At 38.9% G+C, this 14,884-nt stretch overlaps 1 protein-coding gene across 5 annotated transcripts in view; it reads right to left on the bottom strand.

The window, feature by feature from the left end:
* Window positions 1–11,610, bottom strand: part of LOC106162225 (ATP-dependent chromatin remodeler CHD8) — a 46,143-nt gene extending 34,533 nt beyond the window's left edge. For 3 of the 5 annotated variants that reach the window (XM_013539424.3, XM_013539426.3, XM_013539425.3), the window contains exons 1-2: window positions 11,427–11,610; window positions 3,661–6,000 (exon numbers count right to left, since the gene is read on the bottom strand). In XM_013539424.3, coding sequence (XP_013394878.2) covers window positions 3,661–5,856 — 2,196 coding nt within the window. In that variant the 5' untranslated portion in view covers window positions 5,857–6,000; window positions 11,427–11,610. Of the gene's footprint in view, window positions 1–1,731; window positions 1,971–3,660; window positions 6,001–11,426 lie in introns of those variants that run through there. The other 2 variants (XM_013539427.3, XM_013539428.3) reach the window with 2 other exon arrangements.
* Window positions 11,611–14,884: the final 3,274 nt, after the last annotated feature.

Here is a 14,884-nt window from a genome sequence, read left to right as displayed (position 1 = left end):
AAATACTCTTTTCCTTGGTGTCTTTATATAAATTCTGGTTTTACAGCTTTTGTTTTTTTTTTTCCTTCCCACACAGTAGCAACAGTTTGGAAGTGTGGTCAGAAGATATGAAAGGATTTTCTCATCATCTCTGGCCTTCCTTCTTTTTTCTTTCTAGGTAGTTTTTATGAAGAAATTGGTTAGATTAGCTACTTATGGTGGAGACAAAAGATTTGTATTGCCACAGTGAGCATTTCTCTGGTGGCAACTAGAAATTCAACCAATTCGGGTTGGGTGAGAGAATCTGTCCTGTGACTGCCACAGCCAAATAGAACTAATGGCAGTCAGCTAGGGGCAACAACCACAACACCTGCACGCTGAGGAGTGTGGTATCTCTGTGCTTACTGTAATATTTAAAAATTTCAAACACCTAACATTTTCCACTGCTTCGCTTTTCACCTTCAGATACTTATATATTTTCAAACAAAATATACTTTCTGATTGACAAAAAAGCCAAAAATCTTTGAATGAACATTTACAGGTGTAACAGACAAAACATTATGGGGGGGGGGGGGGGGGGGGATTTTATTTTATTTTTTTCTTGTTGTTCGATTCTGTTGAATAAACACCATATTTGTTGCCAGTGGGTTTCAAGCCAGGTAGCAGTCAGTAGACAAAAGCTGACGGCTTGGGCCCCTTGTGTGCAGCTATTTCAGAGGCAGATGGCAGGCCTTGTACTCTGGGCTCAGATTTCATATTACTTACAGGATCACCCATAAATTTATTCAATTAAGTCAATAGTCCGCTAGCTGTGAGGCAATACATAAGGTCGGACCCTCTTTCTCTGTTCTTTCCCTTAAGATTCCTTTGTCATGGAAGTTGGTTTGGGAAAAAAAAAAACCTATATGATACTACTCACCAATGCACGCATCAGTTATTACAAGTTTCAATGAGCAGGTATCATTGAACTGTACCTGCTTTTCTTAACGAATATAATTATAATATACAAATTGTTTAAACAATTATATGCACTTAGACAGATGCCTTGTAAATAAATTGAGATGTATACCATGTATTTTTTAAGTGGACGTAATATGGGATAAAATTTATTTTAGCCAAATAGCTGGATAATTTTAGCCAAATCACATCAGTGCTTGAAAAACCATGAAAGAGAGAGAGATACTGACAGTTTCAAAACCATGACAAAATCATAATAGAAAGTGTCACCAAGTCAACTTGTCTGGCATAAATAAAAGGACTGCCGATCACATGTGGGTGCTTGGCCTCAGGGACACTCAGACTGAGCAGCAGCAGGTGCAACTTGTGACCCATTTCATTTATGTGCACCAGACCTTGCTATTGGGGGGACACTTTGTTGCCAGAGTGGAAAGAAACTTGCTGGTCCTTTGTCAAGTTTACTTGCTAGCTGGTGTAGGAACCTTTTTTTTTTTTGGTTAAGATAGACCATGCTTTTATACATGTACATCTGAGGGAAAGGCATAGCGGCATTTTCTTTCTTTTCCATTGACTTAGAAAGAAATGCTTGTAATGCCTATACTGGTTTTCTTGACATTATTATGCAAAAATATATTTTTTCAGACAGACGCAATTAATCAAATCTTTACATAAAGGCGAACAGTTTATACCTTAGTAAGATGTATCAAAATCCCATCGCTTATGCTTTCACAACTTCAAAATAACCCAAACCACAAACCAGCAACAGCAGAGACATGAAAACTTCCCATAACTTACACATTTGTGAAATGTTTTCCCCATGTTAACTGTTGAGAGGCCTTACCACACGCGTCATTCTTTCATGTGCTGCATAATATCCAACAGGTCACCTCTTTTTCTTTTTTTTTTTTACTGGAGTGTGTGCCTCTAGAAAGTCATCCTAGCATTTTGTGATGAGCCTCAGCTTCCATGTGATATATGAGAACTACTCACACACATCTATCCCACAGACATCTGATCTACCGAGTGTGAGGCATGAGGAACCACCAATTTAGCATCCCCCATAATTACTGGCTAAATACACCAGTGGAGATTGTAATCTCACACGTGGAGTGATGTCATGGGCTTACAAAATGCCTATGGGCCATTCACGGAAATAACTGGTTGAAAAAAATCTCTTATCTTCTTTATATTCTTTGTATTTTACATTCTGCAGTACAGCACTATTTCCTTTGTTTATCCAATCCTTTGAATAGTAATCAGATGTTAACTTAGACAACCTTGTGTAAAGGTTCAAGATTAATCAATAATTCTAATATTTTTTTGTCTTGATTTACTATTTACCTACATATTATATATAACATCACATTCCGGTTGTAAAAAAATTCACTCATCACAGTAAAATTGTAGGACAGAATAACTTCTTTCAAATACTACGTATAGCGAGACTTACAGATCACCATATTTTTAAACTACAGTAACACAGTAACATATGAATAATTTTGTTGTCATTGGCACGTACAGTCCCTCTTCACACCCCCAAACCACCAAATACACGCCCATGGCATGACTTAACATATCATGCAAAGCAGACAGGTTTCTGAAAAGTTCACAGTCATGCCAGTATATGACTTTTTCAAGTCTTCTCTAGACTATTTCAACTGAGATATGCAGGTTAATGTCCGCTGTCATATCTGACAAGGCTTCCAAGCACGTAACTTTCGGATGCGGCTGAAAGCCCTAGATCTACCATCCAAATGTGAACTACTGTAATGGAAGTGCTTGGCTTAATCCAAAAGTCTTTTTTTTTTTCACTTAATCAAATGTTTAAGCCAAAAATAAAACCTAAGAAAAAGAAACTGCTGATCACATACACTATGAATGTATCTTTGTGTGATTTTCAATTAAATATATCACTAGGCATAGCACTATTCAAATTTACTTATTTTCCTTCATACTGACAAAAATTATTATCAAATTATTTTCACAATTCAGAATAAATAATTATTACCTGCTGGCACAAATCGAATATACACTGTTATAAGCTAATAAATGGATACATAAAATATGATATTGTGAATTTATTTTTAAATGTGAGTAATATAAATTACAATGAGGTGGTTTTGTTTTCTTTTGTGTACGAAAAAAAAAATGACACCAGTTCTACTTTGGTGTACATGCACAAACATATATCATAAATGTAAAGAATGAAATGGCCCACTTCTAACCATTTTAAATTCTTAATGACTTTTAATAAATGCTTTAACAACTTTGATAATGGTATTTTTTTTCTTTTCAAATTGCCCTCAAAGCTGCTTCCCAACAAAAGAACAGACTTCAGTGAATGTAGGTTTTCAGCTAGATTACTGATCCAAATTACAGCATACCAAACTAATCTAAGACTGCTTTCCCACAAACCCATCGTGCTACCTGGATTGATCTCATTTTTTGGGGCTTCTTTGCTGAAGTGCTTTCCGTGTAAATAGCTTAATTATCTGGCATGCTCCCTTGAGAAACTAGGGGCTAACTGACTATTGCTAATTACCCCCTATTAGCTTGAGTTGGCGTGCCAGACCTTTAAACTGCTTACACTGAATGCAATTTAATGAGAATCATGCAGTTAGATCGATCCAGCTAGTACACTGGGTTTATGGGAATGCTCCTTTAGTCATCTAATGACCTATGACACACCAATTTCTACTCTAAAATAGTTTCTGTCTCACTTACCATCATTCTTGGTGACATGACCTGCTGAGTTGACTGAGGGTTTGGTGACAACAATCGGACATTGGGCATCATCTGAGGCCCTGGTGGGGGAGCTCCTGTGACCCCTGGGGCGGTTTTCTGCTGTTGTTGTTGTTGCTGTTGTTGTAAATGCATTTGCTGCTGCTTTTGCAACATGGTATGCTTTTGTTGCTGTTGTTGTTGCTGTTGCATTTGTACAGGGTTCATTTGTACAGGCATCTGAGCTTGGATTGGTTGTTGTTGTTGTTGCTGTTGTGGTAGCATCACTTGTTGTTGTTGTTTTTGTTGTTGTGCCATATGCTGCTGCTGTCTCTGCAACATTATTTGTTGCTGCTGTTGCTGAGCTCGTAAGTTCCGCAACTGCTCTTGCAAATCCAGCATCTGTTTTTGAGCGTGCGGGTTTTGAGGCATGTTAATCAGCTGCTGAAGCTGTTGTTGTACCTGCTGAATTTTCACCCCCAGATTGGGATCCACGTTTGTTCTCGGACTCATCTGAGGGCTCATTTGGTTCCCGACACTTCGGTTCATATTCTGGTTCGCCATGCTTGTATTTACATTGATCATTCCCATGTTATTGGCCTGGCTGAAGGCCCCTGGGGGTCCTCCGGCCTGGTTGGGCCCACTGCCAGCCGAGCTAAGACTCTGGTTTCCAAAGGATGAGGCATTGGGCATGGCATTGGAAGGCATGCGCGGACTCAACTGCATGCCAGGGGCCATGCTGGAGTTCTGCTGCATGTATTGCTGTGCTCCCACTGCCCCGGAGGAAACGGGTGTGCTACCCATCCCAGGTGACATCCCCGGGGAGACCAACTGCTCCAGTTGTTGTAGACTGGATTTGCTGAAGTTCCCATGACTTGATGGTGGGTGGCCCAGCCGATCAGTCGCACCCCTTGGAGACATGGGGGACACCGGGGGTGGTGTAGGGTGGGTTCCCCCAGGGGAGGGAGCGGGCTGGGAGGGCATCCCCCCATAGGAACCCTGATACTGTGCGGTTTGGCCTTGTGCTACTCCTGGTCCAGCATAATGAGACAGGCGCGACCCCCCTACTCCAGCCATACTGCGAAGAGGCTGAGAAGGCTGCTGGTAGCCAAAGTGCTGCAGCTTCTCTGGGGTCATCTGGGGACCAGAGGTCATGTGCTGAGGGGGGCCCTGACCTTGACCCTGTATCTGGTTACCAGGGTAACCAGGGGGCCTCATCTGATTTCCCCCTGAATACATCCTTCCCATTGCACCTTGCATACTGAGACTGTTCATCGTCTGTTGTGATTGTTGCTGTTGGTATGGGCTCCCCATTCCACCTGACATACTCCCTGGCATGTGGTTCATGCCAGGAGGCATGCTCCCCTGCCCGCCCATGGGTCCCATGTGACTGAGGCGAGATCCCGCGGGCGGAGAACCGAGACCTGAACTACTCATTGGTTGCATGTACCCTGAATTCCCCTGATTGTTTGGACTAGCTTGCTCGGGAAAGTGAGACAATCTCTGCTGTTGTTGTGGTGTTGGTTGATTGGCCGTCGCCATGGCATAATCATGTTGCTGCTGCTGCTGAGAGAGATAAGAAGGCATCTGTGTATACGAAGCTTGCTGCTGCTGTGACTGCTGAGAGGTCATGTAGGGGGGTCGACCCTCCCCTGCACCCTGCTGTCCCTGATTCCACATCCCCATCCCCGCCGGACTCATGTGTTGCTGGGCCTGGGGATGCGGCATGCGGGGTCCGTTGGCCATGCTAGGGTACCCAGGATACTGGCCTGGCCCACGCTGCACCCTGGGGCTCCCAGGGGGTGGACTGCCATACTGTTGTTGAGCATTTGGGGACATCATGCCTGCTGGGGTCTGGCCAGGCACACCTGGGGTCTGACCAGGTACCTGAGGCATGCCTGGGTTCCCCCCGCTCATTTGGCGCATGCGCATGCTGTCGTACTGGCTGTAGCCACTGTCAAAGGGGTTCATAGTCTGCTGAGGCTGCTGCTGGGGAGGAGTGGACTGGCCATACTGACCATTACTTATCTGCGGAGGGTACATCCCCGACATACTGCCCATCCCTCCTTGCATCATCCCTGGATTGGAGCCAGACATACTGACTGGCAGACTTCCCAGTGGGTCACCCACGTCGGCTAGCTCGTCCAGAAAACTGGTGGAATCCGTGTCAAACAAACTGAGCATGGGCTCATCCGCCATGTTGCTTGGCTGTGCAATCTGTTCGCTATTCGCCTGTTGCAGTGTGTCAAAGATCAACTCGATGCTTTACCGTTTTCCATTCTAGACTGATGGCTGACTATGCCTGTTAACTCCTGTACTAGTCAACCTCTACGTAGCCTGAATCTGAAAAACAAGATGGTTAATAATGAACAATAAGAACTTGGATGTTGTGCAATCTAAACTGTTGGAACAAAAATAAGAAATGGTCACAAATGAGTTACTTATTTGCTGTATAACTTTTTAAATTTACAATGGACCGGAACAAGATATTTTCTTTATCACCACCTGATTTAAAGCAGATAAATTGCAAATAAATATAAAATAAGTGCACATTAAGAAGAATGGCATATATATACACATAAAGTGGTTTTGCTATGGTTTTGCATTGAACTATCTTGACACATTGAAATGTCTATAGACTTCTTTTACATTCAACAAATCTAGTGACTGAAATCAGATAATGATTGGTTAAGAGAGGTGGGGGTAGGGATGAATGCCAGACTATTTCCTGGCTAAGCTTTTTCATTCAGTTGTGATTTCAGCCTTACCTTAAACACACTGAGTTCAAGAACAGACTTGAACTAATTTCTTACTTAAACTTGGTCTTACGGCCACAGAGTAACAATGGATTAACATTTTTTATCTTGACTCAATACATTTTTAAAATAAAAATAAATAAACTGACGACCAGGTATAGTTTCACCAGGTGATCAAACACTAAAATCTATACCTAAAAGCCATGATCAACACAGGCCCACGCGGACAACAAGGGGTGAAGCCAGTGATAATTCAAGATGGTGATCTGCACCAGTCAACCTCCCTCTATGTGCCTGTCCTACTTTCCACTGTACACTTGAGTAAACAGCCAGTCTCTTTACTTCCCTCGGTTATCTCAGTGCTACATCAGCCAGACCACTTAAACCAAAAGCTTGGGACATCCGAGGCTACAGGGTGAATCAAATATCCCTGTTTATACAGAGCAAATATCTAACTAAAGGAGAGAGACCATATACCAAATGCTAGTAATCATGTCCTAGGCTACATGGTGAATCAAATGTTCTTGCCTGTACCAAGCAAATATCTTTGTACAGGAAAAGGGCCACATACCATATTCTACTGGAATCCAAGGATATAGGGTGTAGAAACTATTTTTGCATATATATATATATATATATATATATATATATAAAAGATACATCATCATTGCATTGTGTGATTTAATTAACCCATCTACCCATTTTTCTTGTTCAGATCAGTGTTTTGCCATGTCATACATCAGCAGTGTGGGACAATTCGGGTTAATAACAGGTTTCCTACATCTGGCTAACAAGATCTAGCTAGCTTCTGAAGTTGTATATATTCGATTCCTTAATATATCCATTTTTGGCCACAAACGAAAATTTATCAGTAGTTGGCACACAATCATTTTGTGTAAGACATTTTTATTATCACTCATGTAGTCTTATTATAATTTAGAATACATCATGTATAGGCATTTGGCATAGATTTACATTGTAGTGATGAGATGCTACTGATCTAAATTTATCTTGAGCATTTAATTGCTCAATAAGTCACTACTATCAGCATTATCAATATTAAAACGTTGGATCAACAGTGTTCCAATTATTTCAGTCCTCTACATTGGAAAAAACTACTAGTACAAAATCCTTATTCTAGAGATGATTCACAACAAATTATGTCAGTAAGACATTTGTAGGGTACAATGTATCATATACACTTGACCAAAAAAGTTGAGAAACTTGGTTAATTTTAATAATTATAAAATAACCATATGAACAAAAGTAAATGTTTTAATCAAATATTGACAGATAATGCACCCATTTTTGTTACCTTTATACATATTATACACTAAAGATTTTCCCATTACACTACATTTTTTTTAAGTAATGAAAAAAAATTTCATGTTTCCGAACTTTATTGGTCGAGTGTATATAAACTAACCTCAAAAGCAGGAGGTAACCTGAGCAACATCTTCCTCCATATTCAAGGAATTGACAATAGGGATACATCTGAGGGGAAAAATCTGTCCTTTCCCTCTTGTTACAATATTCCTACAATCACGCTATTTCCCAAACCTGCAACTGATGTAGACCAAAAATTCAGCCTAAAAAATTTTAAACCCACTTCCCATAGAAAGTTTTTAGTAAAACGGGAGAACCATGTAGTGTGCATAAATCTAGCCTGAGCCAACTTGAACTCTGACAACATAAAACTGTAGTAGGCATATACATATGTCCACACCTAGCTAAACAGGTCAATACCACTTGGCTTGACCTACTTTCTGCCACCCAATGACAGCAGATGTTTAATCATAGAAAAAGAACAGGTGTTCCACTCTCACACCAGGTCAGGGGGGAAAGCAGCATCTGCCTTCATTGGGATAAATTGCAATGGCATAAATGTCACTTGAATATGACCCGGTAGGATGTGTTTTCATGTACAATTTGAGTATTGAAAATTCCTCTTTTTAGAGTCACCTGACAGTGAGTTTCGGCCCCGTAATCTATATCCCATGTTGCTGCACTGCTCTTTTCCAAGTTCACTTCTGTACTGTTATGACTTTTAAAATTCCTTCCTTTTTCTAATATTTTACTTTTTTAAAAGAAATTATCTCCTTCAGACATGTACAACGTACTGACAGGCACAAACCCACTTTATTTTCCAAAACATTTGACAACTATGTTTATCAATGTTTTTTTTGTTTTTTTTTTGGCAGGAAGGGGGAAGGATAATTACACATTGGTCAAATGTATGGAATAGTTACCTAACTACACATACACAGCAAATCCTTGAGCATTGTTCACTAAAGGATTATATTAGGGAGCATTCCCATAAATCCATCGTACTCTGCAGAGTTTTTTACCAACTTGCATTCGGTGTAACCAGCTTAAATGTCCGACAGGCCTACTAAAGGTGCTAGGGGGTAATTAACAATAGTTAATTACCCCCTAGTTTCTAAAGGGGACGTGCCAGACAATTTAGTTGATTACAATGAAAGCACTTTGGAGAGAAGCCCTGCAGAGTTAAATCAAACCAGTTAGTACTATGGGTTTATGGGAACACAGTTTTAGTAATACAGTCAGACATACAGCATGACTAGCTCAGCTTAATATCTTTGAGTTTATACCTTTGAGTTGTCAGTAAACCACACTAATAAGAGGGATGAGACTGCCATTTAGTGAAAAAGTCAGAAAATACAGCATGGGATCCAGGGGGCCACCAAGGCCAAAAAGTCACAAATCTGCTGATAGTCAGAAAAATCTCATCCGTGTGATCATTTTGATCACCCTGGCTGGACAGAGTATCCTGCAATCACCCTTGACTGATCGCAATCATCAAGACTAAAAACATTTCATCACAGTTCACATCAGTTCTAATTTACAACTGAACTGACATGTTATAATGTTCAAGTTATATTTGATATGAACTAGGGCTTTATTTTGCTATAAACCCATGACAGACCTAATCATGGGTCATCATGTTGAAATCATTCAACAAATGTCATTATGAAGGACGTATTCGCACCACTTCTAAAATGGCCCCGTTCACAGAACAAACCAGACCCATGCTTTAAATGTTCACAAAATGATTTAAAAAAACTCAATTTGACTACATAAAAACTATTTTCACCAATATAAAGTAGTATTTAGTAAACAAACTGACTTCTGTGAAATTCTATGGCAACTAAAGCCTAATTTTATACTTATACATTTATACAGAATTCAAAGCTGTGCATATGTATCATCACTGTTTGGTTGCCTAATCACAGGTAAGACACTGCTCTGGCTTAGATTTATATTTTGGCTCCCATATTTTATATTCGACAAAAAAAAATGTCATCGAGCTGCTTACTGGTACCTCAACATAACATGGTCTTTGTTGATTAGAACTTGACTGCAATCAGTTAAAACTAACTGCTTGGTTTTGTAGTTAGACTAAATGCTATAATGTTGTTGAAAAAAAAAAAAAAACATACCAGCCTATGATCAACATACCAACTGATCAAATCTATAGTGAAAATAAAAACTCATCAAATATCTACAAGAATACTAAGATTTAAAAGCACTGCTGACATTAATGAAATAAAAATTAATTAAAGAAACACCTGGGGGTTGTTAAAAGCATGGAATTTGCAAGTGTAAATCAGGCAATGACAATAACATTTAATCAACTAAGAGGTTGATTTCGCCTCTTCAAAAATTAAGACTTAAATTGAAACTCCTCAAATTATCACCCCTTTAGTTAGACCTTTTTAGTCAGACCCACCCCTTAAGTTAAACCTGTGGAGAAAATGATTTTGAAATTTTCTCCAAAGAATATAACGTTAATGACGGGTTGGTTAATTTCACCGATTCAGAAAATGAGAGGAAAACAAGAAGTTCTCCAATTATCATCCCGTTTACGTTTAAATCAAGACTAATCTTCTTGTTAACACATCAGGTGATCAGTTAGCATTTATTAACAAGTGCCAACAAATGAGTTATGCTTAAACCAGCATGAATAGAAAAATTCTTTAAATTTTTGCAGTTGTTACAAAACTAAAAAAAAGGGTTAACATATTAGAAATGATTAACACATGGTTAACTAGCATGAGTACTATAAAACTATTTAATGTAAATAAACCAGTTTTAGATATACAAGTATTAAGTGAATGGACACCAGTATTCAAAATACACTGAAACAAAACTGGAAGTTTATGACAGAAAAAATGCAGCGACTCACGGAGCAACATTTTCATTTTTAAAAACATGGGTCTACACTGATTCACTTTTGCCCTTAGGGTGTCTATTTCACTAACCACAGATCAAACAAAGGAAACGCTCAAAAATTTAACAATTTACAACACAACCCATAAACAGTCCAAAAGATACCTTCAAAATAAAAATCAAATGCTTTAACTCGACAAAATACCCCTAGATTGTTCTAATGGGCCTGCATGCAAAGTTGTAATTGCCATCACAACAAACCATCATGGCTGCAGCATGGAGAAATGCTACTCTTCAGTCTCTCGGAATTTCAACAGGAATACACTGAGTGAGATGCACACAGTGTTTTCAGTATTAAACACAGCATCCAGTTAAACTAAATACAATTCGGGTCTTTCAGCTGGGATGCGCTCGCACGTGCCGTAACAAAGAATCTTTGGGAAAGCCCTCAAACAATGGCCATTTTGCTCCCGAGCTCTCGGATTCCCTATGTAAGGGGAATCTCGCCGGCTGAATGTTTACAACGAGCACGTGGAAATTACCCAGAACGAGCGTGTAACATGCAAGCAAACATAAATACAACCGAATAAAACAACATCCAGACTATACAAGGTAACAATAAGTTCTAATTTTGATCAACGTTTGAACAATGGATAACTTTGTACGCCATTCTTATTCGACTTTTGATGATATGTTTGATGAAACTCGATGGAAATTGGGGCACCATCCCCCGGGTGTTGAAGAAATTTTACTGCCAGATCCACAGTTACTGTATCTATAACCAATTTTCACACAGCTAAGAATATAAATAGCCATATTTACCTATAATTTCCGGCTGAATTTTAGTAATTTTTCAAGCGAGATTTTTGTAGACTTTGGGCCGTTCTTCTCTCTACATCATGCATCGTGCTAACAAGCACAAAACACGAGCAAGCTGTAATCTGATTGGCTTATCATCTGAAAGACACTTTACAAACTAAATCCCAGCAAATTGCTACGTGACAAAATATAACAAGACATAAGCATCCAAGAACTATTTTTCTATTTGAAAAATGGTCCATATCTGAAAAATATGCGATTAGATTAAAAAATATTTTTTAAAAACGCTATGACCTATTTACTTGACCTACTTGCTTAACCAATCGTAATAGATCTACTATGCACATCTAGGCTCGTGACCAAGATTCATCTGGCCCTAAAATTATCCAATAAGAGAACTACAGAATAAAATGCCCGGATGATATTACTCCATTGGAAGTCTTGAATGACGCACCTGCACTTGAGGTCGCATCTAACACATTTTTCTTAACTTGAAATTCTGTAATGCACATATTAAAAGCTGCCAACTTAATTTGATTTATTATTATAACTAATTTTCTGCAAAACTGACAGAAAATTCTTGGAATTATTTTAATTTAAAATAAAAGACTAGGAAGGGCGTTTTTTTTCTTTAATTTTTTAAATGCCCGTCTCTTGCTCTGGATCCTATACAACACTGCTATCAAAACATTTCTGCTTAATGCTAGTCATTACTATCAAACTTCCAAAGGCTAAAACATTTGCCACAGTATCCAAAGCAAATAAATGGACGATTTTCTGTCACAACAGGAAATAATAAAAAAAACAATGAGCTGCGTAACCTGAGTGCATAGTTAGGCCTATTGAAATCCCTACAGGGTTTCGCAGTTGCAGTGGTTTTAAACCATGTAGGCCTGACTGTATCCACCGGACTTATTTATGCCGTCTATTTAGACTTTTATCGACTTATTTTATGCGTCGCATGTTTACCAGTGGAAATCTAAAGCCTTCTGCTGGGGAAGTAGGGCCTACACCTAAAATGTCGAGCATGCAAAGACGTAACAGGGGTGGATCACAAACGTGGCTCAAAAATTAGAAAATCAATACTCAAAAACCAGAGTTAAGGTAGTTATTCTGTGGACGGTTTTCGATATTGCATGCGTTTACCTCATTGAATATGGGCGAAGAGTTGAAATTTCAAGGAAAATCAATAATTATTTTGCTTTACAGAGTAAAGTCTAACGTTTATTGTGCGCCTCGAGAAATAGCCATTGGTATTTAGGCCTATTCCACTTCGTAGTGGATGTACTGAGCTCACCATTCTCACATAAGGGTCCCACCCTGTTATGCACTCTCTGTATCAATGTCATCACTGGTCATGCTCGCTGTCATCCACCCCGAGTTTCAAAGGAAACCTCAGGAAGCTCACCTCTCTGCTATTCAGCATGCCGATAGTAGAGATGTGCGTTTCCAAAGTACCCTGAAACTCGGGTGTCATTTCCATGCTGAGGCTTGTTCATAATAGGTGGATAGCTATAGACAGGTGGGTTTCCTGTGTCCTCTAGAACTGAGGGCACCTACTAGTACTATCATCACGTCCCTTGTTATTTTTACTCAGGTTCGGGGTTCGGGGCCCTGCTATATAGGGCCCCGAAATACTTTTTGTTTTTTGGAGGGAAAACAGTGCCTTTTGGTACGATTTAGAACTATGATTCAGCTAGTCAAAATTCTAATTTCAAGAGGGAGGGAGGGGGGAGGTCAGGTGTCAATAAATTGCATAAAATTACAAATAATTCAGAATTTACCATGCTATAGGTTACTAGAGTCATCTTTTTGCAATAAGGGTCTTTACATATTGGTGACTTAATTTTGTCATATGCATTCCCTTTTAATAGTTTGTTTTGGAGACAATTAGTTCTGTTCATGTATTTGATTCGTGGAGAACAACTCTTTCTGTCCTTAAATGATACCCAAATAAACTTTGTTATTGGATTTGCTACCATAAAATCTTAACTACTAGCCCATTGCACTTATGAAAAAAAAAACAGGATTTGATGTGTCCTGTATAGGTTATATTATACCTTTCAATATTCAAGCTACATAGACGTTGACTAATACAGTAGTGAACATGAGTAGTCATCCTTCATATACTGGTTATACGAAAGTTTTGGACTGTGACATGGTTTTTTCACATTTGATTTCAAAATGAAAATGGTAGCAAATGAATATATAAATAAAATAAGAGAGAAACTAGAAAGTCACTCAGAGAGCGCAGACCTCTGCCAAGGCAGCAAAGTCTCCATCCAATGCCGTTTCACCCCTAAATTTTCGATATTTTTTATTATTGATTATTGATTATTTTTTATCCGGATCACCACCAAAACCTTATCATCTGTTCCTTGGCCCACTTCTGACAGTTCCTGAAAATTTCATCAAAATCAGTCCATAACCTTTTGAGTTATGTTGATGACAGACAGACAAACAAACAGGGGTGAAAACATAACCTCCTTTGCGTAGGCAATTAGGTGGGACAGACATAAGAACAATCTCAACTGATGGGACAGAAATCTATTTATCTGTTTTCTTTTGAATACATCTTTTGTAAATAAAATCTTTTATTTTCTTTTCCGCGCTTTCTTAATTCTTATGGAAACTGTTTCATGCCATGGCGAACTGCAGCATTTTTCCTTTTTCAACATAAGCGTTGTTTAAAAAAGTTCGCATTTTTACGAGCATTGTAGCCATAAATACAAAAAAAAAAAAAAAAAAAAAAAAAAAAAAAAAAAAAAAAAAAAAAAAAAACGCACAAGGATAAAAAAGAATGAAAAATTATTCTAAAGTTGCAGTAGGACCGAGAGAGAGAGAGAGAGAGAGAGAGAGAGAGAGAGAGAGGGAGAAAGTGTGTGTTCCAAGCAATTTGTGATGTTTTTGGTGTGCGTTAAATCTTACATGATCACTGTTAAAGCAATCAGTTTGATCCACTAGTCTATATCAAATTGATCTAACGTTTAAGAAACTCTACTTCAAGAATATTTGATGAAATGCTAAAAAGATGCAGACGGCAAATGAAATTCTAGCTACCGAAAATGGAGTTTCAAAGCCACACATATTAAGCAAATCTCACCGTCTGTGGAAACGGTCTCCTGCCTTTGAAGGTCGGTTAAATGTTGCCTTCCAGAATTGGTGCCACCGAGTCCTTGTACAACTGCAGTAATTTGCGCAAGATGTCTTTGGCGTAAGGAAATGTAGAGCGATTTGTCACCGAATAAACTGCAATTTAAGCGTTTATGCTCTCAGACTCTCCTGCACCCACTGTCCAGACTGTCGTCTGCACGAAATAATGAAAAACGAGATTTGTTTTTTTACGATAATCAAATTGTCTAATTCGATAGTCTTTTTTCATTCTAAATTCCTAATGGTCGCTCTCACGACCGTCGTGACATACGAAACAAGAAGCATTACCCCAAAGCCGGTTTATAGAT

This window comes from Lingula anatina, chromosome 4, assembly GCF_051362555.1.
Source record: "Lingula anatina isolate TDL-2025a chromosome 4, LinAna3.0, whole genome shotgun sequence".
Classification (NCBI taxonomy): Eukaryota; Metazoa; Brachiopoda; class Lingulata; order Lingulida; family Lingulidae; genus Lingula; species Lingula anatina.
Note: the sequence above shows the minus strand (reverse complement) of the source record. Positions and strands in the feature narration are given on the sequence as shown.